This window comes from Theileria annulata, chromosome 4, assembly GCF_000003225.4.
Source record: "Theileria annulata chromosome 4, complete sequence, *** SEQUENCING IN PROGRESS ***".
Classification (NCBI taxonomy): domain Eukaryota; phylum Apicomplexa; class Aconoidasida; order Piroplasmida; family Theileriidae; genus Theileria; species Theileria annulata.
In genome coordinates this window covers 1,790,854-1,812,369 of record NC_011098.1, presented here as the reverse complement: position 1 = coordinate 1,812,369, position 21,516 = coordinate 1,790,854, and the positions used below count along the sequence as shown (strand labels likewise).

Here is a 21,516-nt window from a genome sequence, read left to right as displayed (position 1 = left end):
GAAAATATTATAATTGAACAATATATTAATTATATTAATATAAATTTAAGTCATAAATTTTGACATAACAATATATATAATATATCAATAAATTAAATTATAATAAAATATATTATTTATTATCTTATTCGGTATAATAATGTTCAAAAGGTTCACTTTTTTTAACTAATCTATATAATGATATATATACTAAATTTACAGGATTAATTTAATAAATTTATAATTTATTTAATATTCATTAGAACCTTCTTTATTTGGTTTACTGTGTAATCTCATAAAACGTCCTCTAATAAAAGAATATACTGAAATATAATTATCATAATCTAGAACTACATTCTTTTTGTTTGTAACAGATACTGCATTTGGAATAGGTTTATGATCATCACGCTGTTTCCAAACTAACTTTTTATTAACTATGATTTTAGTACACCTTACACCTATCTTAAATGTATATTTAATACAACCTTTGTCTGTTAAATCAATATAATAGTGTTCACTACTCAACAACAGGTCATTTCCTTGTGAATCATGAGTATACAGTTTAATATAATCTGGTGCTTTTATTGCAAAATGTTTCCAGCGTCCATTACGTTGCTTAATATAAAAAAATGCTCCATCATTAAAATACAATGTAAATCTGTTACTTTTTTTGTAATAAGTTAGTAATTTGCAATAATTCATTTCATACTTATGAATATAAATTGTTTCTTTATTATATACTATTTGTTCAAGCTCATATTTGAGTTTATATTTAGTCATAAATTTATTCGAAAATACTTTTGTGTAGTCATTTTCAGTCATTAGAACTAACTTGCCTTTTTTAGTTTTTTTATAGAATTTTATAAGGTCCAATTCTTTTTGTTTTTTAAATAGTTTATCTTTTGCATCAGAAATTAATTTATCTGATAATTGATCATATTCTTTAATTATCTGGGTAGGATCTCTTATTGGTGTAGGTTCATGTCCTGGATAATACTGTGGTTGATCTGGTATTGGCGGAGGTGGATAATAGGGTTGATATGGTACATAACCGTGTGGTTGATGTGGCTGTTGAGGAGGAGGTTGATAAGGTTGATATGCAGGTGGAACTGAATATACTGGATATTGAATTCCAGGATAAGTTACTAGTATTTGTTGTGTAGGCTGAGGTTGAGGTTGTGTAGGCTGAGGTTGAGGTTGTGTAGGTTGATAATATCCTGAGTAATACTCTTGTTGATAACTTGGTTGTTGATATTGAGGTCCATAATAACCTGTACCTTGAGTTGGTGGTTGTTGATAATACTGTTGATAATATTGTTGATAATATTGTTGATAATATTGTTGATAATATTGTTGATAATATTGTTGATAATATTGTTGTGGATGAGTTATTGGAGTTGGTCCAGTGTGTTGTTCTTGAGGTTGTGGTTGTACAGGTGGATAAGTACGTCCTCCATAATATACAGGTATATGTTGTTGATCGGGTTGTGGTTGAATTGGTTGTCCGGATTGTGTTACTTCAAAGTTATCATCTTCTGTATCAGAAGATTCTGAATATCCAGAATATTGATCAGAACAATTTGAAGATTTAAGAATAACTAATATAAATGTGTATATGAATATTACATAAATATTCATTCTATAATTTATAATTAATCCATGGGGGATCTGGTAATTAATATGATAAGATTTCATCAAATAATTTTAAACTCAATAAGATTATTAATCTTAATTTTAAACTAATAATAATAGTGTAACATTAAAATCATCAATTTTTAAAAAATATAAAATAATTTCATTAAACAAAATTTATACGTATTATGATTAATAAACTCAAAAACTTATTTTATATCATAATGTGAGAAAAGTTGAAATATATTACAAAATAAATATCGATATGAAAACACTTTTGTTTGTGATAAACATGTTCATATTGGTTTGACTAAATTAATGTTGCTTTAATTAGAAGCTCGGTACATCTAATATCAGATAAAATGGTTAGTATAAAAGATCCATTATTCGTAATTCAAACATTAATTATCAATATTCAAGAATTCATTTCCAAATTCATTTTTAAGTGTTAATACGAATTTAGAAAAATTGTTATGTATTTCCCATTACTAATTAGTAAATATAGATTCAAGATGTTAATATCAAAAAATTGTTTATGTTAGTAATTTGGAAACCGTACTATCTCTTAGTTCAATTCAAAAATGTTTCAACGAAATAACACATTTTAAAGGATACATTAATTAAAATATGTTATCATTACATCATTGTAATGATCAATTTTCATTTTACTAATTATACGATCTTTAATTCTTTTGAAAAGTTCTATTAACTAATTCATTAATTTTGTTCAAACTATATTATCTCAATCACGATCTTCTAGTAATTACATGTATGAAACCTGGTTTATCAAAGCAATATGTATATCTAATTAATATTATATCTATATATTACACATCTTTTCATCATATGACTATATTATTCTCTTTGGAATCTATTAATTTAGAATTTGTTTCAACAAAAACATATATTAAGAATTAACTAGATCTTAAATGTAAAATTTTAAATTAATATATACTATTTTTATAGAAAATATTGATACTTTAGATGTTAAAATTTAGATTTGATATATCAAATATGATAATCTATAAAATAGTTAAAAGTAGGGTGATTTAAATCAATTTTCAGTAAAGAATTAATCCACAATTGAATGATTATAAAATAATAAAATAATAAAAATAAATTACTTTGAATCTATAAAATTTTCCTTATTTATTTATTTTTAATTATTAATAATTTGAAAACTCCTTTCCTCTTTGCAAATATTTTGTTGTATTGACCAAAATTAACGATGAGATTCATTTTAAAAGTGATACAACAAGAAATTGGAAACGGATCGTCATCTGTTTTTTCCCAAACTGTTTCACCCCTAACCTCAATTCTAGTACAAGCTATGCCTACTGCAAATGTATATTTGTACGATTTACACGCAGTTAGATCCAGAAAATAATCTCCTTCAACTAGTTCAATTTCATTTCCAAAATAATCTTTTATGAACATTTTCATGAATCCGGGTATTTTTCGTCCCTCTGGTATCCATTTCCCATCAACACATTTAACTACAACATGTCCACCTTGACGTCGTAGAACAAATACAGACAATGTTATATTGTATGTTAACAATGAGGGATATCCGTTTTCAGGCCTATTAGTATAAACAACTTCACCATCACAAAGTATTTCCTCAAGGTTTCCTAGAAATTCATATTTGCTTTTATTTGAATTTTTCCATATCACTTTGTAGTCTTCTCCTTCAATCATTTCAATTAATTCACCTTCTTCATTCTTTTTCATAAGAGATATTTTATTACACTTTTTAACAACTTTAGGTGGGTTTTTTCCTTCCTCATATTCTTCCTCCTCATCATCTCCTTCAGCTCCGTCTTCAGGTCCCTTTGGTGGTTCTGGAGGTTCTTCATCTTCATCTGATCCAACTTCTACTGGAATAGTTTCTGGCTGTAATCCTTCAGTAGTTAGTTGATTATGTTGAGTAGTAGCTTCTTTAGTATGTTCTGTAGAGTCTTCTTGAGTAGTTTCAGTAGGCACTTCAGTAGGAGGTTCTTTAGTTTGTTGTTCAGATTTTTCGGGTTCTTGAGTAGTAGCTGCTTTAGAGTCTTCAGTAGTAGGTTCTTTAGTTTGGTGTTCGTCTGATTGATCTGAGCTGGATTGTGAAAGATATTTATTTTGACTATAAAATTTTGTATTATGTCTAGCAAAAATAGGATTATCAGGTCTAAAATATCCTCTAGGTTCTGGAAAAGGTAATTTCGGTTGAGGTTTTGGACCACTGAGTCTAAATTGAACATGAGGATAACTAATTATTGATGGATGAGTTAAAATCCTTTCTTGTTGTATGAAAGGATATGTGATATATCCTTGGACATGTTGTGGAGGTCCATATTGTGGTATTGGATGGGGTATTGGACCATACTGTGGTTGTTGAGGTGCAGGCTGAGGTGGTGGTAGAGGATATCGTGTTACAGGTGGAGGTTGCAACATTGGACCATAATAAGGCTGTTGAGGTTGGTATCCTTGATATGGTTGATGTTGATGTTGATGTTGATAATATTGTTGACTGGGTTGTTGAGTAGGCTGAGGTTGATATTGTGGTCCATAATAACCTGTACCTTGAGGTGGTTGAGTTTGATAAGGTCCATATCCTGTATAATACTGTGGTGTAGGTTGTTGTTGATATCCTGGATATTGATATGCTTGTTGATAAACAGGTTGAGGTTGATAATAAACAGGTGGATAAGGTTGTTGTGGCTGAGGTTGATACTGAGGTTGAGGTTGAGGTTGCGTTGGTAGTGGATACTGTTGTAAAGGTGGCATAGGTTGGGGCCCATAACGAGGATAATTATGATCAAAACCAGTTACATAATAGTTTGCTGGTATATGTTGACTCATAGGAATGGGTTGTGTTTGATACTGAGGACCATAATATATCATTGGTACTTGTTGTTGTTCTAATTCTACAGTTTCTTCTTGACCTTGATTTTGTTCTTGCTCTTCTACAGTTTCTTCTTGACCTTCTTGATTTTGTTGTTGTTCTTCTACACTTTCTTCTTCCCCAATAATTATTTCTTCAGAATTTTGGAGAATATCATCTTGCCGTTGATCATCTTTAGATATTTCAGTTAGTTCAGTTACTTGAAAATTATTTTCTTCCTGATCAGAATCACAATCAACAGACCCTATTCCTTTAACATCTTTCGATTGATCATTTGGTTGATCAGCACAATATACATATCCAATCAATATAAACAATACTAAAAATGTGTATTTATATGGGATACATTTATTCATTTTGAGATTGTCATAACTTTAATCCATGGGGGATCTAAAAATTAAGAATTTATATTCATTATCGGATAAATTCATAATGATTTTTTAAATCTACAAGAATATTACTTTAAAATTTAATCAGCATATTTTAAATAATTAAAATTCTTTATTTTCAAGCTAGATACAAACTAAACTACCCATTCTGATATGATACTTGTAGTTTTTAATATTTCAGAATGTTTTATTAGTAGGGTGTCTTAATTCAAATAAGAAGTTTGTTAATATTTAAAAGTAATATGTATAATATTTCTGTGGTATATTAACATCAAAATATGATAAATACATTAAAATATCATATTTAATCTTAACATGTTTTAAAATTTTACATTTTCTAGAAAACAATTTTAAACATATTCCAGACCTTTTCGAAATGAATAAAGCATAATTACTGAAATAAAACACAATTCTACTACGTTTACTAATAATGTTTTTGGATAATCATTTTCGTTCATTTCCCTAGACTAATATAGCATAAAAATGTCTCTAATACATTTTAATCCATCAATATCAGAATTTATCGAGCCCTTTTATTAATGTCAACATTATTATTAACATTAGTGTGGGTATTAGTACTATAACACAATTCATCTTCTAATATAATCTTTATATGATATGGAACTCATGTACATGATTATAAGATTTTCCATCAATATTTTCAAAATAATAAATATGTCTAGACATTTAAATATATTATCAAATAGTATTTGATAATTAAATGTCATTAAAGACATGAATTTCTTTTATCATTGTGATATTATGAAATTAAGTTATATTTAATTTTTTTTCTATATTGTAATCAAATTTAATTATTAGTTCATTCGTAGTCAATTCAAGATTTATACTTGTTGGATATCTTTTTCTAGTTTCTGGATCATCATAATTCCATAATTCCCTATCATTATATTTAATTGTGTGACATTCAACTTGTGGCTTAAATATGTATGAGAATGAAGTTTTTAATAAGTCTACGTGATATTCAGTCTTTTCAATTTCAGTACCATCTGATTTAAGAAATTTCATATCATTCATTCTATGTCTTGTATGTGTGATATTTTTCCAAGGCTGATTTTTACCACTTCTGTGAAATAGAATAAACTTTTCATTATTATTTAGTACTATTATATACTTTTCCTTCTTACCCTTGCCCTTTAAAACTATTTTTCTTGAGTTCTCATTTGAGTATCCTTCCCAGACTTTCATTTCTTTATATCTCGCCAATACAAATTTAAAGTTTAATCTCACAGTGAAAATTCTAGTATCACCATCAGTTTCACATTCATAAAGAAATGTTGATTCATCAGTATCAAGATCAAATACTATTCCATTTTCTGTTTTTGCCCATTTATTTCGTGTTTTTGTGAAATGATTATATGTTCCATCTACAAGTTTTACACTAACATATCTACAACTAAAAAATACTAAAGCATCTACAAATATTTCTTTACAAAACTCAGAATCCTCAGAAACCCATATTTGTTCGCCTTTTCTTTTTACTGACCCAAATAAATAACCATCTTTCGCACTAAATCTAATTACATTCTCATACTTATCAATCGTATACCAATCATTTTCACGGTCACGCTGTATGTCAATATCAATTTTTATACATCTAGAAAGAGCATTCAATTCTTCTGGACTCAAATATACAGCCGGAGCAGGTTCACCTCCTACGGCACCAATCGTTTCATCTTCAGGTTCTTTTTTTTCATAATTATATTTTTTTGATTCCCAGTGATTATCCTTTAGTATTAATTTAATAAAGTGATCCACAAACCTAAGTAAGATAACATTTTTTAGTCTATGAAATTTCATTGATATTGGATAAATATTTGAATCAGGAGATTTTTCCCAAATGGTAGTATCCTTATATTTAACCATGGAACATTTTATATTACTTATGCTATATTCGTATTCTGATTCAGCCATGGTGACACTATATCTTGTATTAAAAACTTCAGAAAAATTTGCTGAATTAAATGGATCAAATGGATCTACAGGTTGATATCCAATTAGTTTAATTTCCTTTGGATAATTATTAGGATGTACTGGTACATGTTGTGGAATTGACCTATCACTTTCCATATCTATTTTCTTTGATTTACCAGTTTCATTTACAATATTAAAATCATTCATAAAAAGATCTAGGTATATTCCCTTTAACAATCCAAACTCTGGTTCTAATTCATAATCATAAACTACTCTATCCGAGTAAAGTATCTTATGACAATTCACTCCATCTTTAAATTCATAAATAAGAGATAAACGTGTCATGTCAACAATACAGTGACTCGAATCTATTTCTTCACCATTTCTATTAAACATCTTCAATTTACTCATATCGGTTCTAGTATGAGTAATATCTTCGTAAGGTTTTCCTTTTTCAAATTTTCTAAGCAATACAAACATACCACTCTCGAGTAAAATAGCTAGGAATTTCGGCTCTTTCTTGGAACCCATGACTACTGCCTTTAGTCCGTTATCATTGCGATGTGCGGTCCAGATTTTATTATCTCCCTTTTCTATTTCACAAATACATCTACCAGGCCTAGCATTGAATGTTTTTAAGTTTTCACCTTCTTTATAATAGTAAATATGTCTTGTAGTAGCACTACTGATGTTAAGAGTTACCGGTATTAATCCACTAGTTGCACCTTCACCAGCTCTATCAGAACAATACACTACTGTAATACACTGATAAACCAGAATAAATTGTAGAATAAATTTGTATATCTTAGTTATTTTCATTGGTCAATAATATTTTAATCTAAAATTGGTTTCTGGGGAAACCATATAGATAATTATCATGTTGTGATTAATTATTTTTCAAGTGTGTAAGTTGTTTCATATACTTTCATCAAATCTATATTGATTAATAACCTTTAATTCTTATAATACTCACGTGCACAAATAATAAATATTTGTGCACACAATCATAAAATTAGATCTCAACATTAAGAAATAAATTGTCAAAAAATATTGAAATATATTGCTTCGTAACAACATTAAGTTGTTATTTTTTCTTTCATTTTTGCTAGATATTAGTCTATAAACACCTATTACTCACTTATAATTTTAGTTTATACACTATTCTTAATTAATTTTTAAAATATTATGATTATCTATTAATAATATATAAATGTGTATAATAAATTCAATTATTCAAAAAATTTTACTACCATCAACATTAGTATATGATTATAGTCGAACTATTAATTTGTATTGTTATTAATAAATTATTTATACAAATATTTAAAATAAACATTAAATAAACAATATTAAAGTTTTATATCCTTATTTCAGCACACATTATTACTGTTACACCACTTTTAATGTATTAATTATATCTTGAACTTAATGTTTTGTTCCTTTTCTTTCCAACTTAAAATTTATCTATTTACCATTAGTAAGCCTAAAAAATCATTAGTAATGAGTAATTAATCATTTAAGATATATAAACTTACGCATCAAGTAATTTTACAATAGAATAATTATATTTATCACTATGGCTTATTTTTAGTAATTCGCTACTTTTATCTTGATGCCAAGCACCGTTTTTATAAGCGTAAAAGGTTAATTTGTCATTAGGTGAAATAAAAACTACCAAATAAGGTCGTTTGTTAATTTGATGATAAACTCTGACGAATTTTATATGTTGAGGAAGAGGAGGAAATTCTACGATAGATTGACCGGAATAAATTTGGTCCATATAAAATTTGGACTTATCTGAAGTCCAATGTTCATAACATCTGTATTTTTTATTACTATGTGTATAAAAACTTAATATAAATGTTTTATTGAACGTTTCTACACCATTTGGTCCTTTACAATGAAATTCCAATGTATACCTGTAATTCGCATCATTGGTAACCTTCGCAATATCTATTGAAGTTTTGAATCCGTTTTTACAGGTATAATAATTTAAACTTTCAAATAATTTCTTTTCATATAAAGGATCATTTAGAGGTGGCATAAGTATTCTATGATATCTCTTTTCAAATGTAAAAGCAAAATACAGCCTTTTATTGTAAGTATATACTAAATCAATAATTAGAGGAAAGTCATTATAACTGTAAACATATACTCCATATACCTGTTCCTTGTTAGGAACATTTAATGGGAAATTATTATTTTTATTTTCATAATTGCCTGGAACAGCATCGTCTTTTACATGGGTTGTCAGAATCCCATAACCATAAACACCATCATTTCCATATTTAAGGTTATTTAATTTGTATGAACCAAGGTCATAATACCTTAATACAAATTTTTCTAGACCATTTCCTGATAAATGAAGTTGATTAACAGAAACATTCAATGAATTACTAGTGTAGTTTTGAGTTTGTTTTATATCTATATCAACAGCTTTATCAGAACCAGGATGAAATTTATGATTTATGTTAGAAATGTTTTTACCTGAAAATATAGCTTCTACACTTAGTGATGAATTGTTTTCATTCAAGAGTATAATTGTTGATTTTTCAAGATTTAAGTGGATTACTGTTGGATTATTTGATACCCAAAGAACAGAGGCAGAGATCAAAAGTTGATCAGAAGTTAGAAGAGGATCAAAATATATTAGTTTATCAAGATAGTACAATTCCTTTAACAAGAAAGGTTTAACAGGTTTATGCTTGTAAAAATTATCAGAGTCATCTTTGTAAACATTGATTTCTACGTTTTCCTTGTTATAACTAAATGTTTTTCCAATATCTAATTCAAAACAATTAGAACTCAGCACAAATAAGCCAATACCCAAATATAACAAAAATGTGTAAGTATTCTTCATCGAAATTAACAATTTATATACACACTACTATATCTAACCATTTGATATGGTAGTCACATTTAAAATATTAAACTCGTATTTTTTGTTAATACATAAATTATAATATACATATATAACTGATTTTCTCTTGATCATATTTTATAGCACTGTCGCAAATTATTTTATTATGCCCTACATCGAATTCTCAAATTTGCCCAGTTATTAAATATCTAATACAAATTTAAATTTCTAAATTATTTATTATTTTACTTTTATTAATAATAAATTTTAACTGTTCTAATGTTACCCCGTTTTTTATTATTAACATATTTATTAAACTAATCTATATTCCCATTGTTCGGCCTTAAATGCTTCCATTAACATCGAAATTATTTTTTCTAAAAAATACACTTATATGAAATTTATTAAATCAAATATTTTAATTTTTATCTCTTATTATTATATCTTCTCCAATTATTAATCTTCCATTTGTTTTCCAAATCCTTCCATTTATGAAACCTTCATTTATAAAATAACACAGTTATTATAGATTTAAATTTAATTTAACGTATATAAATAGATAAAAATAATATTTGTTTATATTCTATCGTTTCATTTATAAACAATTTTACTTTATTATCCTATTTTTATCATTTCAAAAAGTTTAAATCTTATCTAAGAATCTAATTTACTTTATTCAAATAGTATTGGTTCCATATTTTCCCTTGCTTTGGATTAAATGTATTATACAATTATAATATTGATCATTAAATAAATATATATATAAAATAGAATAAATTAAGAATGACTGAATTAGATGATTAAAATCAGTTTTCCATTGATTCTTGGATCATTTTAGATAACGATTCATCCTGTAGCATTTGTTCCTTGTCGCAAGTCATTACTAGTTTCCCGTTATTGAGTATCCACAGTTTAGTGCAAGACTTGAGTGCGTTTACGTCATGTGCAGCTATGAAACTTGTACAGTGTTTGAAATACTGGCTAAGGAGTTTATAGATGGGAATGCCAATTTGATTTGTGGTTTCTTGTAGAGGTTCAAATGATATTGAGGATCTTGGAGTGACTCCTGAAATGGGCGTCATTTGGTCATCAGAACAATTATCAGATGGTGGTTCATCAATTACTATCATCCTATAGAAATTTCTATATAACATTAGTCTAGAGAACATGAGTGTCCTCATTTGTGTGTTTGATAGAACCATATCGAAGTCTACACTTTCGTTTATTGTCTTTGATAACCTGAATCTGGTTCCAAATATTGATGATCTTCTACATGTGAATAGATTCGGATAATAAACTTTCTTCAGATATTTTGGAATATCCTTATGGTAGTAATCGGGGAAAATAACGAGATCTAGTGGGCAGTCTGATAATTTGTTAACAAACTCAAGAAGACCACAATTATCCAGAGCCTCATTAATCTCATCATCACTAAATAGTCTCCTTGGATCCAAGAACCTTCTAATAGTCCAACCTTTGAAAACAAATGGAAGCTGAGGAAGTACACCAATAATTAATCGCATAATATCTCTTGGCAAATGATCAACATCAACTCCATCTAGTAAAACGGAACCCTTTCTTACATGTGGAAAGTTGACTAAAAGAGATAATAGAGTTGTCTTACCAGCTCCAGTTCTGCCAATGATTCCGATAATGTCAGAACGCTGAGCACTGGAGTTGATGTTAAATAACAAAAACCTTTTTTTCAGTTCACTTTTTTGAAAATTGTCAATGTTATCCACTGTGTTACTAATTTCAATCATTTCCAAGTCATTTACACAAGTCGATTCATCTGTTTTAACTTGTTCCAATTCATTATCTAGCTTATCATTTGGTTTGACTTTATGTGATAAGCTATCATGTGACTTGGATAATACAAACACATCTTCTAATCTTATGAACTTATGAATCGGATCCATGTAGTCAGAAATGTCATAAATGTTAATTTTTGGTTTAAAAAATAAACTTCGAAAAGACATTTTATTTCTCAATGAATAAAACTCTTTTCTTCTTCTGGAAAGATACTTGAGTTTGATTCTATTAGGATCTTTAGATTCAAATAATTCATTATCCACATTCGTAAAAGTTATGGTATTTGTATTGTAATTAACAAAGTTCTGTTCATCAGAAGTATTTCTTGTATCAGGAACTGAGTCAAAAAAATCTGAAACTTCCAGTGCGTTAATCTTTGATGATTTTTGATTTTCAGATGGATTATTACCATTTTTACTAGAGACATTATTAATTGTTATACCCTCCACATATATATTTTTAGGTGGCTTAAATTCCAACTTTTCGTCTTCTGGTATGAAATTGGCGAACCTGATTACTGAGCATAGGTACAGCTGCAATTTAGTGAATAGTCTGAGTAGTTTTGAGAATCTGTTTGTCACATTGAGTGAGAGTGAGAATGCCAATCCGTAGTATCCAATTTTAATTTCATATTCTACAAATTTGGAAATGGTTATTGGTGTCAGAATAATCAAGAAAATCATCACCGAGAAGATACATCTACACATAATGGATGTCCATGTAAAAACTGCTCTTTCCATAAACCTTGATCTAGCATTGTAGTCTGCATGTTCCACAAACTCCGTTACCAATTCTGTTTCCTTTCTATAACTGCGATAGACAATTGAACCTGAAATCGTGTCATTTAATACGCAATTTAGTCTATTTGTTGAGGCCATGTATGCAAACCTTATGTTCGAGAGTCCCTTTAGAAATGAGAATACTGGGAATTTGATTATAAAAACCATTGCTACCAGTACAAAAAGCACGGAAGTGGGTAACAAATAAACCAGCATGATCATGTGAATGACCGTTTCAACTACTATGATGAACGATTCGAACAGATAATAACCAATTGTAAGGTCAATGTACAGTGTATCACAGGACAAAAACGTGAATACGTCTGATATATATCTCTTTATTTTAATTTTGGCTGAGGGTTTGTACAGTGCAGAGTCGAGTGAGTATTCATGGATGTTTAGTGATGCTTTGAGTGATACTATTGTCATTGAAACGACCACTGAAACTGAGGCGATGATCACAAAGATAGATACGTACGAAATCAGTGTCAGGGACTTAGTGCTATATTCCTTGATAAGTGAGTGGACAGAATCACACTTTTCTTTATCATCCACAAAGTTCTCCAAGTTTTTGAGGTGATCGTTAACAAAGTTTGATAGCTTCGATGCAAAGACATACCTAACGTTGTCTAGAATTGTGAAGGATATCAGGAAGAACAAAAAGGCGAAGAATGTGTACCCTGTAGAGCTTATGTACATCAAGAGTGGCTTCAATACTATACTTTTGATGGTTATCTTACTATCAAATTTGTGTGATCCATATCCACTTTTATCGTCATATTGGTCTCTAACTACTGTTCTACGTGGTACTCTTTGAAAATCCACTGATTTACAGTTTTTATACAACTCCATCATACCACTTTCCATGACATTTTCATCATTGTCATTGTTATCCTCCATTTCCCATTCTTCTTTACTTTCTCTAGTCAAATTTTGGGTTGTACCATCAGTACCACCACCACTACCATTTGTATTAAATTTAAGTATAAATGTTCTTAAATTAGACTTTAGAATAAGTTTTCTATTGAAAATCATGTAGATTTTAACATCTCCAAAATTATTCGGGTTTGATGTTGACAAGCAGGTTTCCAATAACCTTTTGGTTGCCGTAAGTACTACTGACAGGTCTGGTTTACGCAACAAACCATTTTTAGAATTGAACAAATTGTTAAATATGTTGCCTCCTACAAATGGATCTAAGCCTAAAAATACTGAATCTAGGCACATTAGGAATGAAAGTATTTTAGACTGTTCTTTTGTCATTTTGCTATAAATCATATATGCATAGACTGCTCTTGCAAGCTCCACTCTCACACGTTGTCCACCACTAAGTTCGAATCCACCATCAAGAATAGTACGTAAATCTTCTTCTTGCCAGCTCGATATATCAGTCTCGAGTTCAACTGCTTTGATGACTGAGTTATATATTTCTTCATCAAATCTATGTCCAAATATTATGTTTGATCTAATGGTTCCTCTTTTTAACCATACATCCTGTGATGCATAGAATATAGGCATTGATTTACTTAATGGTTTTACAGCCATTGAACCATTGACCAGTGTCATTTCACCCAGTACTGACTTGATAAAGTTAGATTTACCACAGCCTTGAGTACCTGTGATTATTGCAATTTCACCCCTCTTAAGCTGGAAGTTAACATTCTTCAAATGAACCTCATTATTATCATTAGTGAGATCTTCTCTGCTAAAAACCCAACTGAAAGAGGCGTTTTCAAACTTTATCACAGAGTCATCAGAGAGTGAGTCTCTCTTCTGTTCCGGGATTTTAAAATTTGAATAACTTAGCTGGCGTTGTTTTAAATAAATAGTGCGATTTGACAAGAGTTTGTTTTTGAGATTGGGGTCAACTAAAAACTTATCTGATTGATAATAGTTTGGGGAACAAGTTCTGATGAAGAATTCTATGCGATTATATGAATTAATAACAAGGATCAACATTCTTAGTGTGAGTGGTAACATAAACATTGGGTCTATAATTTTGAGTAATATGAACAGTAGTGTTATTATTGAGGAAGAATCAATCTCCTTTAAATCTGTTGTATTTTTAAGCTGCTCTACAAAGTCATTAATTATGATCATGAGTGCACATGATACTATTATTATGTACAAGACTTTATTTACTAGCGATAGGAAAAATCGGTATGTTATAAAGACTAGCTCATCGTTTCTGACATCTGTGATCATGTTTTCTGCGATATCCTCCATTACGAGTGTTCTGATTATTTTGAAGTTTGTTATGATTTCGTACGATTTGCTAATTCTATGGTCCCTCAGTGCGTAATAGAATTTTAGGAGGAAGCTATTGAATATTTCCACAAATATCATGAATATAACAAGTGACACTGAGATTATAGAGACTTTGAATATTTTAATTTTCATTTGCACATGGATTAGTATGATTCCATATATGAAATTGGTTAGGAAGTTGACGATATCTGTCAGGTTATCAAATATTAATGTTACATAATAACAGTCTACAAATTTATACGAGTACATTTTGGGTGTGGTATCTAAATTTTTATGTCGTCTCGCTGAACACAGCATAGGGTTTTTGGAACAGCTTGAATCTGGAGAACAACTATGTAACACATTATTACATGTATATTTTGATGAATCATTGTTTGAATAGTTTCTTCTAAGGCACAGACCATGGTGGAATATTGTAATTCCCAGTGAATAGTCAACCATAACTATTAATCTTTGGATATAAAAGGTTACATGGTCTATACAAATGCCTTTGGATAGTTCCAGCACTATTATCACCAGAATCAGTCCGAATATAGGGCCGTAATTGAAAACTTCTGATATCATCAATTTAATCAATTTACTCAACAAAATTGCGATACTCATACTCAAGATATTCATTGAAATCATGCCTATTGTTGCAAGTAATATTCTTTTCCAGAATGTGAACAGAATAGCTCTGAAAATAATAAGTTTCTTGGGTTTTTGTTTCTTCTTATTTTTTCCCAATTGATTTCTCTCAAATTCCTCCATTTCCAATTCAATCAATGAATCACTTACATGTTTGGAAAAGATTGGTTGCCAGTATAGTATTTGATCCGATATTGGCAACGGGTGTAACTTATATGGCTCCAAATACTTCTTTGAGAGAATTCTAATCCACTTGGTAATCCAATGAAAGAACAGAAATCCGAATATATTTTTCGTTCCATAGTATGAAACATCTTTTCCTTCGACTTTACTGCATTTTTTTACATGATTGATTTCACTTTCCCAGAAATTACAGTCTTCAGTTTTTTCCTCCTTTTCATATTTATATTTTTCATCACTTAGGAGTGATTTTTCCTGAGGTTTTCCCATTCTCCTCCATAAATACTATACGTTGATTTACGATTTGACAAAATGATGGGATAATTTATATTATTACAGGCAAATAATATCCTATTTTATAATTATGCTTTTATTTAAAATTACAGGTTATTTTAGGGTATTAAACATTAAATATTATCAAATTAGTTTATTTCGATGCACATTAAAATATTGGCTCTTTTACCAAATCATCGTGCTGGTTAAATTACAGTGATTTAAAAAACTATTATAAACACATATTATAAATTAAACTTTGAAATTATATGATTAGGTGCTAAAACAAGTGAAAAAATTATTCTGCAATTCCCCATTAGAATCTGGTCAGATAGACTATTATTACCGAGTTGAAGTTCGATCCTTGTCCACAGTATTAGATAGTCATCGCTTTATTAAATTGTGAAATTGGTTATTGAGTTTTAAGAACAAGTAATTGAGTGAATGTGCATTAAAAACTCAATATGAATATGTGAGAATTACAAAATTTCCAGTTACATGGGACAATTAAGTGTAATAAAACAATAATTATTGATCTTTAGACAACCATCAGTGTATGATTATCCAAGTTTAATGGTATTTTCGTCTATAAATTTATATGGAGGAACTTCAAGGTTTGCTGGTGCTGGTCCTAGCCTAATTCTACCTAAAATTAAAATTATCATTAAAAAGTTAGTAATACCTGACGAATCATAGTGAGATCCATGGCATGGACAAAAAAATCCTCCATAATTTCCTCCTCTTCCAGGAATACATCCCAAATGTGTACACACTCCTATATTTACCAACCATTCCGGATTCACATTCCTTTCACTATCTAATTGTGGATCTCTCATTTTATCATATAATTCATCATCTTTCCTATATTAATTTATAGAGAATTATTCATACTATATTATCTAAATTATTTATATAAATGAATATTCTAGGTGGTATTGAAATTACTTTGCTCTAGCGATTTCTTCAGCTGTTCTTCTTCTGATGAAGACTGGTTTATTTCTCCATTTGACGGTAATTTGATCCCCAGGTAACATTTGGCTGACATTGACTTCAACTGTGCCTGCGGCTGCGACATCCTAAGGAAATTATTAAACTAAAAAACAAACCTTGCTAAGCCAAAAGAAGTGAACAAATTTACAAACTGATGATCTCAAAAAGGCGAAAAGAAAGAAAAAGGCAGTTGCGGTCATGAGATAAATGGTTGCCTTTCTATTAGTTCCACGTGGAAGTCTATACTCTCTGAAATCAGGGAATGTTTCTGGAAATGTTGATTCTGGAACTACACAGTTCTCGGCATAACCGATTGGCCTCTGATTACCCGGGGCCAGTTTTCCAACTGAAACTATTGTTGGTTCGTGAGGAGAGTACCATCCACTTGTCCTAGTAAAATTAGCTCCTGAAATAAGTTCACCCTTTGATAGGTCTGGTGTTCTTGGAAAAACGGGTTCCCATACTTTCACATAATGTGCATATCGAGTTACACCGTTGTTTCCAAACAAATGTCCATGTCCGTGAGGCGTTACCAAATCACTAAGTTCTGTTACGGGCCCGGATTTTTTATATTTTGTATTATCTAAAGACCACAGTTTTGGGTTATCTGCTCTATCAAAGGCATTTCTATATAATGGCATTTCGCTTGCAGCTGGCACTAACGTTGGCCTTTTAATTTCATGCCGCAAGTTTCCACTAAAATACCTCTTAAAAATTATCAAATAATTAATTCTACTCATTTTAGAATCTTGTACAATATTACTTTATTAGTGAATAATGGATAGTTTATTCTAAAATGTGTACATTACATCAATGAACTCAATATCAATCACTATAGACCCATTAAAAATAATTAATGAATATTATTTACTAATTAAATATAAATATATTTATAAATAATTGTCTTTCACTCTGGGGTATGTAATATCGACGTTGAATCCATGGTGTGTTAATCTGTTCAATTTATTCCATCTTTGAGTTTCTTTATATATAAAAATTTATTTCCTAATCTATTAAAAGTCTTCTTTTTTAATTTTTTCTAATTAACTTATTTATCACAATCAACATAACTTACACCTTTACACTACTAAACATATATTTTGTATTTTTAATCAATTTAAGATTATTAATATAGTTAAAATACTTTAAATTCCAATTTCATACAATAATAATTAATTACTTTAATTATTTTAACATTTCACTCAAATTTTTATTAATATTTTATATTAACTTAAACTTGATTTTATTTTAAATTCATGAAATATGAACCCCTTACTTGTATTAGATACAAAGATGGGTTCACATCTTCCACTTATTTTACTGACTATTTACTAACATCTTCCATTACTGGCAAAATTTGCCAGTGGGACTTGATAACTGGAAATCAGATTTCGGAATTTCAAACTAATCTCAAGACCAAATTTTGTATTCCTTACTCTCAAGGTACACTTTTATTCCATTAATCATTCAATTATAGGTATTTGTGATAGATTTGATAAGTTAGTTTTACAAACCAATGATCATATTTCTCTATTCGATATCAATAACAAGACTGTTGAAACAATAGCTCAAATCAACACAAAATGTTTTGCAAGGTCAAGTCTATTACATTCTTCAAGTCAACCTCTTATAATTTCTCCTTCCGGATTAAATTCGATAAAAGTTTTTGATTTAAGAGTTAATTCAGGTATTTTTACACACCATATTATTTAAACATCAAGAGTTATACAGTTATTTATATGTTTAGGGAACTCAAAATTTATTGAGGTATTGGAGATTGGTCCAATTAAGATAAATCATCCTAAAAAGAGTGAACTGGGTATGATTCACAATTGTCTACCCTTTTATTCTGTTGGAGATTCTTGTATAATATCTACTTACGAATCTGGTTCAATTGTTATATATGATATAAGAAAGCCAAATGAGCCATTTGTGCCCATCTACATTACTGATTCTTTGGAACCCATACCCTCATTATCGGTATGGAACAATGTTTTCTTGGTCGGAGACACAGTGGGTAATATTTCTATGTTCTACGCATCAAAGGACAAGGGGATTGTTTTGATGAAGACGAAAAACATTTCTCCAGAGTCTTTAAAACCTCCCGGCATTAATAATCTTTCTATTAGATCTGACGGTGCTGTTTTGGTGGCTGGGTGCTGGGACAGATGTATTAGGGTTTTTGAAACCAAAACTCTTGATCTCAAGTGTATTCTCGATCCTCATTACTCTTCAATCGTTGATGTTTCCTACAGTAAAACCTCAAATCAATTTTCCACAGCCTCCAGTGATGGTAACGCTAACATTTGGAACCTTTTCTGATTTAAGTTGATTCATTTCATCAATTTAATGTATCATATATTATATTTTACCATTATTATAGTATTTTAAGTTAAAATTGAATATTTTTAGCGATTAGACCACTAGTCTGAAAGTGACATATCTTCCAGCTGTTTCGCTGGGTCGAATTATCTTAACAACCTGAAAATATATAATTTTAGTTTAATATTATTACCTGACCCTTGGATAGGCCAAAGTATCTTGCTACTGGATCTGCAGATTGTATTCTTGGAATCTGGCTCTCCTTAACCTAAAGGCAATTAACCAAAATAAATAGTACCTTATATTTCTGGAGGAGATTTTGTTTCTCTTCCATCGTCAGGGGAATATGTTTTGGTACCAGCTCATGCTTGGTTATATTTACCAAAAGCTCAGTTTCCATGAAATTCTCTATTATATTCTTCGGATATGCTTCCATTATTGCCTATTACAATATACACAGGGTATATAACTATTTACTATATTTACTATATAACTATGTAAAAGGGTATTTAGAGTGTGTTATGAATTAAATCACTACTTACATCTTTAGCAAAAGGAGTTAAAACATTTTGAGTTACTAAAATGGCTCTATGAATATCGTGATCTTCCATACGTTCGGTAAGTCTGGAATAATCAGTTTATTTAATATAAACAAACTCTCTAATAGGTTTGACACCAGTTTTCTTCTTCTCATCAGCGAAGTAAACCAGCAGTTTATTTTCGGCTGCTGTCCTCAGTGATGCAACTAGTAACATTTTAGAACGCCTAGAAACCATTTAAATATAGGACAAACTAACACTTTATCGTACATTTCATATCTAGCCTTAAATTCTGCGAAGGTTTCCAGTTTTTCTTGGCTAGGTATAAAGTAACCGCGATCTTCTAGCATTTCACAGCACGTCCTTCTACATCTAAACAACCTCCCTTCTTCGTCGTCCATTTTTATGTTGTTACAAAAATTTTAAACAATATAAAAAATTATATTTAATAAAACAAAAAACTAAAAAAATACAGATTTATTAATTCATTTAGATTATTATTCATATTGGGATAATAAATCCATCATTTATTATTTTATAATATTAATTATTCTTTATTTTATTTTTATTTTTATTTTAATTTGTATTATAGATTTAAATTCACATTATTTTCACCTTTAAAATGTGTTATGATGAAAATTGTTTTAAAAACAAATAATGTAGGAGAAAATAACCTTGATAAATCAACTGATAAAAATGAATCCACTAAAAATGATATAAAAAAACCCCAAAATAATATTTTAAATCTAGCTTTTGGGTTAAAGGGTGATAGCTCCCTTGATAGTGACCATGAAATTGACGGCAAGCATTTTTTATCTAGAAATAAACCTGAAAATTCAAAGCCTGTATTCGATTCTCTTAAAGCTAGAAAATTTGCAAAGGCTTTAGAGTCTTCTGATAAGGCTAATTGTGGTCTTGAATTGGACCCTGAATTATATTTATATGATGAGTTAGTCCCAAATAGAAACACCGAAGAATCCGTTAAATTTAAGTACCTTGGATTTGTAGACGAATCTAAAAACACACCTGTGTCAGATTTGACTGATGATTCACAAGAAGGACCAGGAGAATCTGTTGATAATAAATCCGAAGAACAAGTTGAGGCTAAGAAAGAGTCTCGGTATATGAGTAAGATGGTTAATGTTGCTAGAAAACGTCAAATGGAGCGTGACATTGCCTTTGAGAAGCAGCTTCTTAAAGAGGAGCTTAAGTCTGACTCTAATATCGGAGAAGTGTTTATTACGGGTGCTTACAAGAAGAAGCTGGAAGAGCGTAAGCTTTTGGAGGAAGAGCAAAAGAAAAAGGAAGAGTACGACGCTGTTCACAGCAAGAACAGTCTTACAAAGTTACACACTTATCTTTTAAAAACGGGTTTTGCCAAAAGATCATCCACCGATAATCCTAACAATTAATTTTATAGTTACTACTAGTCGATTATGTATAATTACTCAAAAGCATATACAGTGTTAGTATACACTATATTATATAGTTAAATGTTATCAAGATGTGGGTTTTGGGTATGCAGTATTCTGGTTAATACATATGTTTTCCAGGGTCCTATCCTGTATCCAAGAGGTTGTATTCTGACTATATCACCCAGTCTTGCTTCTTTGTATTCATCATGTGCCCACACCTTTTTGGTCATTCTAAACGTCTTCTTGTATCGAACCACATACATATACCTACAACAACATATATTTAGATAAGAGTACCTATCACAAGCAACCCTTATTGACTTTGGGTGCTTATCATTTATTACATATCCTATTAGTTCATTGTTAGGTAGGCGGTTCTTTATGACTAAACATCCAGTTATTAAAATTGGTGTAATTTATTTAAAGTAAAATTAGACATATATATGGTTTTACATGTTCTCAGGTAACCGGCAGTATATCTTTGCCATGTTTTATAATGCCAATGTTTACATATTTTACTTAAAAACAACATAAGACTGAATTACACATAAATATGGTACAAATTCATCAAACTACTTGATAACTCACTCAGTTAACATAAATTAAATTTAAACATAAATGTGTTATTAATT

At 29.6% G+C, this 21,516-nt stretch overlaps 10 protein-coding genes across 10 annotated transcripts, besides 18 other annotated features; 2 read left to right on the top strand and 8 right to left on the bottom strand.

Moving 5' to 3' along the window:
- Positions 1-228: 228 nt before the first annotated feature.
- TA09810 (Theileria-specific sub-telomeric protein, SVSP family member, putative) lies at positions 229-1,674 on the bottom strand (the record flags this gene model as incomplete). Its single annotated transcript, XM_948449.1, has 1 exon — positions 229-1,674. The coding sequence occupies one exon, from the start codon at positions 1,672-1,674 to the stop codon at positions 229-231; it is 1,446 nt and encodes a 481-aa protein (XP_953542.1).
- Positions 1,555-1,674: a sequence feature (Signal anchor predicted for TA09810 by SignalP 2.0 HMM (Signal peptide probability 0.001, signal anchor probability 0.720) with cleavage site probability 0.000 between residues 40 and 41).
- Positions 1,570-1,638: a sequence feature (1 probable transmembrane helix predicted for TA09810 by TMHMM2.0 at aa 13-35).
- Positions 1,675-2,760: 1,086 nt separating the features above from the next.
- Positions 2,761-4,854, bottom strand: TA09865 (Theileria-specific sub-telomeric protein, SVSP family; the record flags this gene model as incomplete). Its single annotated transcript, XM_948448.1, has 1 exon — positions 2,761-4,854. The coding sequence occupies one exon, from the start codon at positions 4,852-4,854 to the stop codon at positions 2,761-2,763; it is 2,094 nt and encodes a 697-aa protein (XP_953541.1).
- Positions 4,783-4,842: a sequence feature (1 probable transmembrane helix predicted for TA09865 by TMHMM2.0 at aa 5-24).
- Positions 4,786-4,854: a sequence feature (Signal peptide predicted for TA09865 by SignalP 2.0 HMM (Signal peptide probability 0.700, signal anchor probability 0.292) with cleavage site probability 0.677 between residues 23 and 24).
- An 801-nt stretch (positions 4,855-5,655) lies between these two features.
- Positions 5,656-7,638, bottom strand: TA09920 (SfiI-subtelomeric fragment related protein family member, putative; the record flags this gene model as incomplete). Its single annotated transcript, XM_948447.1, has 1 exon — positions 5,656-7,638. The coding sequence occupies one exon, from the start codon at positions 7,636-7,638 to the stop codon at positions 5,656-5,658; it is 1,983 nt and encodes a 660-aa protein (XP_953540.1).
- A 712-nt stretch (positions 7,639-8,350) lies between these two features.
- Positions 8,351-9,679, bottom strand: TA09975 (uncharacterized protein; the record flags this gene model as incomplete). Its single annotated transcript, XM_948446.1, has 1 exon — positions 8,351-9,679. The coding sequence occupies one exon, from the start codon at positions 9,677-9,679 to the stop codon at positions 8,351-8,353; it is 1,329 nt and encodes a 442-aa protein (XP_953539.1).
- Positions 9,614-9,679: a sequence feature (Signal peptide predicted for TA09975 by SignalP 2.0 HMM (Signal peptide probability 0.901, signal anchor probability 0.078) with cleavage site probability 0.605 between residues 22 and 23).
- Positions 9,680-10,485: 806 nt separating this feature from the next.
- TA10030 ((subtelomeric) ABC-transporter protein family member, putative) lies at positions 10,486-15,615 on the bottom strand (the record flags this gene model as incomplete). Its single annotated transcript, XM_948445.1, has 1 exon — positions 10,486-15,615. The coding sequence occupies one exon, from the start codon at positions 15,613-15,615 to the stop codon at positions 10,486-10,488; it is 5,130 nt and encodes a 1,709-aa protein (XP_953538.1).
- Positions 12,154-12,222: a sequence feature (12 probable transmembrane helices predicted for TA10030 by TMHMM2.0 at aa 144-166, 173-195, 205-227, 286-308, 323-345, 397-419, 439-461, 882-904, 954-976, 1026-1048, 1053-1075 and 1132-1154).
- Positions 12,391-12,459: a sequence feature (12 probable transmembrane helices predicted for TA10030 by TMHMM2.0 at aa 144-166, 173-195, 205-227, 286-308, 323-345, 397-419, 439-461, 882-904, 954-976, 1026-1048, 1053-1075 and 1132-1154).
- Positions 12,472-12,540: a sequence feature (12 probable transmembrane helices predicted for TA10030 by TMHMM2.0 at aa 144-166, 173-195, 205-227, 286-308, 323-345, 397-419, 439-461, 882-904, 954-976, 1026-1048, 1053-1075 and 1132-1154).
- Positions 12,688-12,756: a sequence feature (12 probable transmembrane helices predicted for TA10030 by TMHMM2.0 at aa 144-166, 173-195, 205-227, 286-308, 323-345, 397-419, 439-461, 882-904, 954-976, 1026-1048, 1053-1075 and 1132-1154).
- Positions 12,904-12,972: a sequence feature (12 probable transmembrane helices predicted for TA10030 by TMHMM2.0 at aa 144-166, 173-195, 205-227, 286-308, 323-345, 397-419, 439-461, 882-904, 954-976, 1026-1048, 1053-1075 and 1132-1154).
- Positions 14,233-14,301: a sequence feature (12 probable transmembrane helices predicted for TA10030 by TMHMM2.0 at aa 144-166, 173-195, 205-227, 286-308, 323-345, 397-419, 439-461, 882-904, 954-976, 1026-1048, 1053-1075 and 1132-1154).
- Positions 14,359-14,427: a sequence feature (12 probable transmembrane helices predicted for TA10030 by TMHMM2.0 at aa 144-166, 173-195, 205-227, 286-308, 323-345, 397-419, 439-461, 882-904, 954-976, 1026-1048, 1053-1075 and 1132-1154).
- Positions 14,581-14,649: a sequence feature (12 probable transmembrane helices predicted for TA10030 by TMHMM2.0 at aa 144-166, 173-195, 205-227, 286-308, 323-345, 397-419, 439-461, 882-904, 954-976, 1026-1048, 1053-1075 and 1132-1154).
- Positions 14,692-14,760: a sequence feature (12 probable transmembrane helices predicted for TA10030 by TMHMM2.0 at aa 144-166, 173-195, 205-227, 286-308, 323-345, 397-419, 439-461, 882-904, 954-976, 1026-1048, 1053-1075 and 1132-1154).
- Positions 14,935-15,003: a sequence feature (12 probable transmembrane helices predicted for TA10030 by TMHMM2.0 at aa 144-166, 173-195, 205-227, 286-308, 323-345, 397-419, 439-461, 882-904, 954-976, 1026-1048, 1053-1075 and 1132-1154).
- Positions 15,031-15,099: a sequence feature (12 probable transmembrane helices predicted for TA10030 by TMHMM2.0 at aa 144-166, 173-195, 205-227, 286-308, 323-345, 397-419, 439-461, 882-904, 954-976, 1026-1048, 1053-1075 and 1132-1154).
- Positions 15,118-15,186: a sequence feature (12 probable transmembrane helices predicted for TA10030 by TMHMM2.0 at aa 144-166, 173-195, 205-227, 286-308, 323-345, 397-419, 439-461, 882-904, 954-976, 1026-1048, 1053-1075 and 1132-1154).
- Positions 15,616-16,178: 563 nt separating the features above from the next.
- On the bottom strand, positions 16,179-17,348 carry TA10085 (ubiquinol-cytochrome c reductase, putative; the record flags this gene model as incomplete). The annotated part of the gene is made up of 3 exons (XM_948444.1): positions 16,179-16,479; positions 16,564-16,694; positions 16,725-17,348. The coding sequence occupies 3 exons, from the start codon at positions 17,346-17,348 to the stop codon at positions 16,179-16,181; spliced, it is 1,056 nt and encodes a 351-aa protein (XP_953537.1).
- Positions 16,755-16,823: a sequence feature (1 probable transmembrane helix predicted for TA10085 by TMHMM2.0 at aa 176-198).
- Positions 17,349-17,864: 516 nt separating the features above from the next.
- Positions 17,865-18,930, top strand: TA10090 (uncharacterized protein; the record flags this gene model as incomplete). Its single annotated transcript, XM_948443.1, has 3 exons — positions 17,865-18,051; positions 18,086-18,295; positions 18,356-18,930. 3 exons carry the CDS (start codon positions 17,865-17,867, stop codon positions 18,928-18,930), a joined length of 972 nt encoding a protein of 323 aa, XP_953536.1.
- A 93-nt stretch (positions 18,931-19,023) lies between these two features.
- On the bottom strand, positions 19,024-19,870 carry TA10195 (DNA-directed RNA polymerase, subunit (RPB5 homologue), putative; the record flags this gene model as incomplete). The annotated part of the gene is made up of 6 exons (XM_948442.1): positions 19,024-19,089; positions 19,124-19,198; positions 19,229-19,372; positions 19,473-19,554; positions 19,588-19,695; positions 19,728-19,870. 6 exons carry the CDS (start codon positions 19,868-19,870, stop codon positions 19,024-19,026), a joined length of 618 nt encoding a protein of 205 aa, XP_953535.1.
- Positions 19,871-20,098: 228 nt separating this feature from the next.
- Positions 20,099-20,881, top strand: TA10200 (uncharacterized protein; the record flags this gene model as incomplete). Its single annotated transcript, XM_948441.1, has 1 exon — positions 20,099-20,881. The coding sequence occupies one exon, from the start codon at positions 20,099-20,101 to the stop codon at positions 20,879-20,881; it is 783 nt and encodes a 260-aa protein (XP_953534.1).
- A 77-nt stretch (positions 20,882-20,958) lies between these two features.
- TA10305 (ribosomal protein S17, putative) lies at positions 20,959-21,416 on the bottom strand (the record flags this gene model as incomplete). The annotated part of the gene is made up of 2 exons (XM_948440.1): positions 20,959-21,269; positions 21,338-21,416. The coding sequence occupies 2 exons, from the start codon at positions 21,414-21,416 to the stop codon at positions 20,959-20,961; spliced, it is 390 nt and encodes a 129-aa protein (XP_953533.1).
- Between the last annotated feature and the right edge of the window lie 100 nt (positions 21,417-21,516).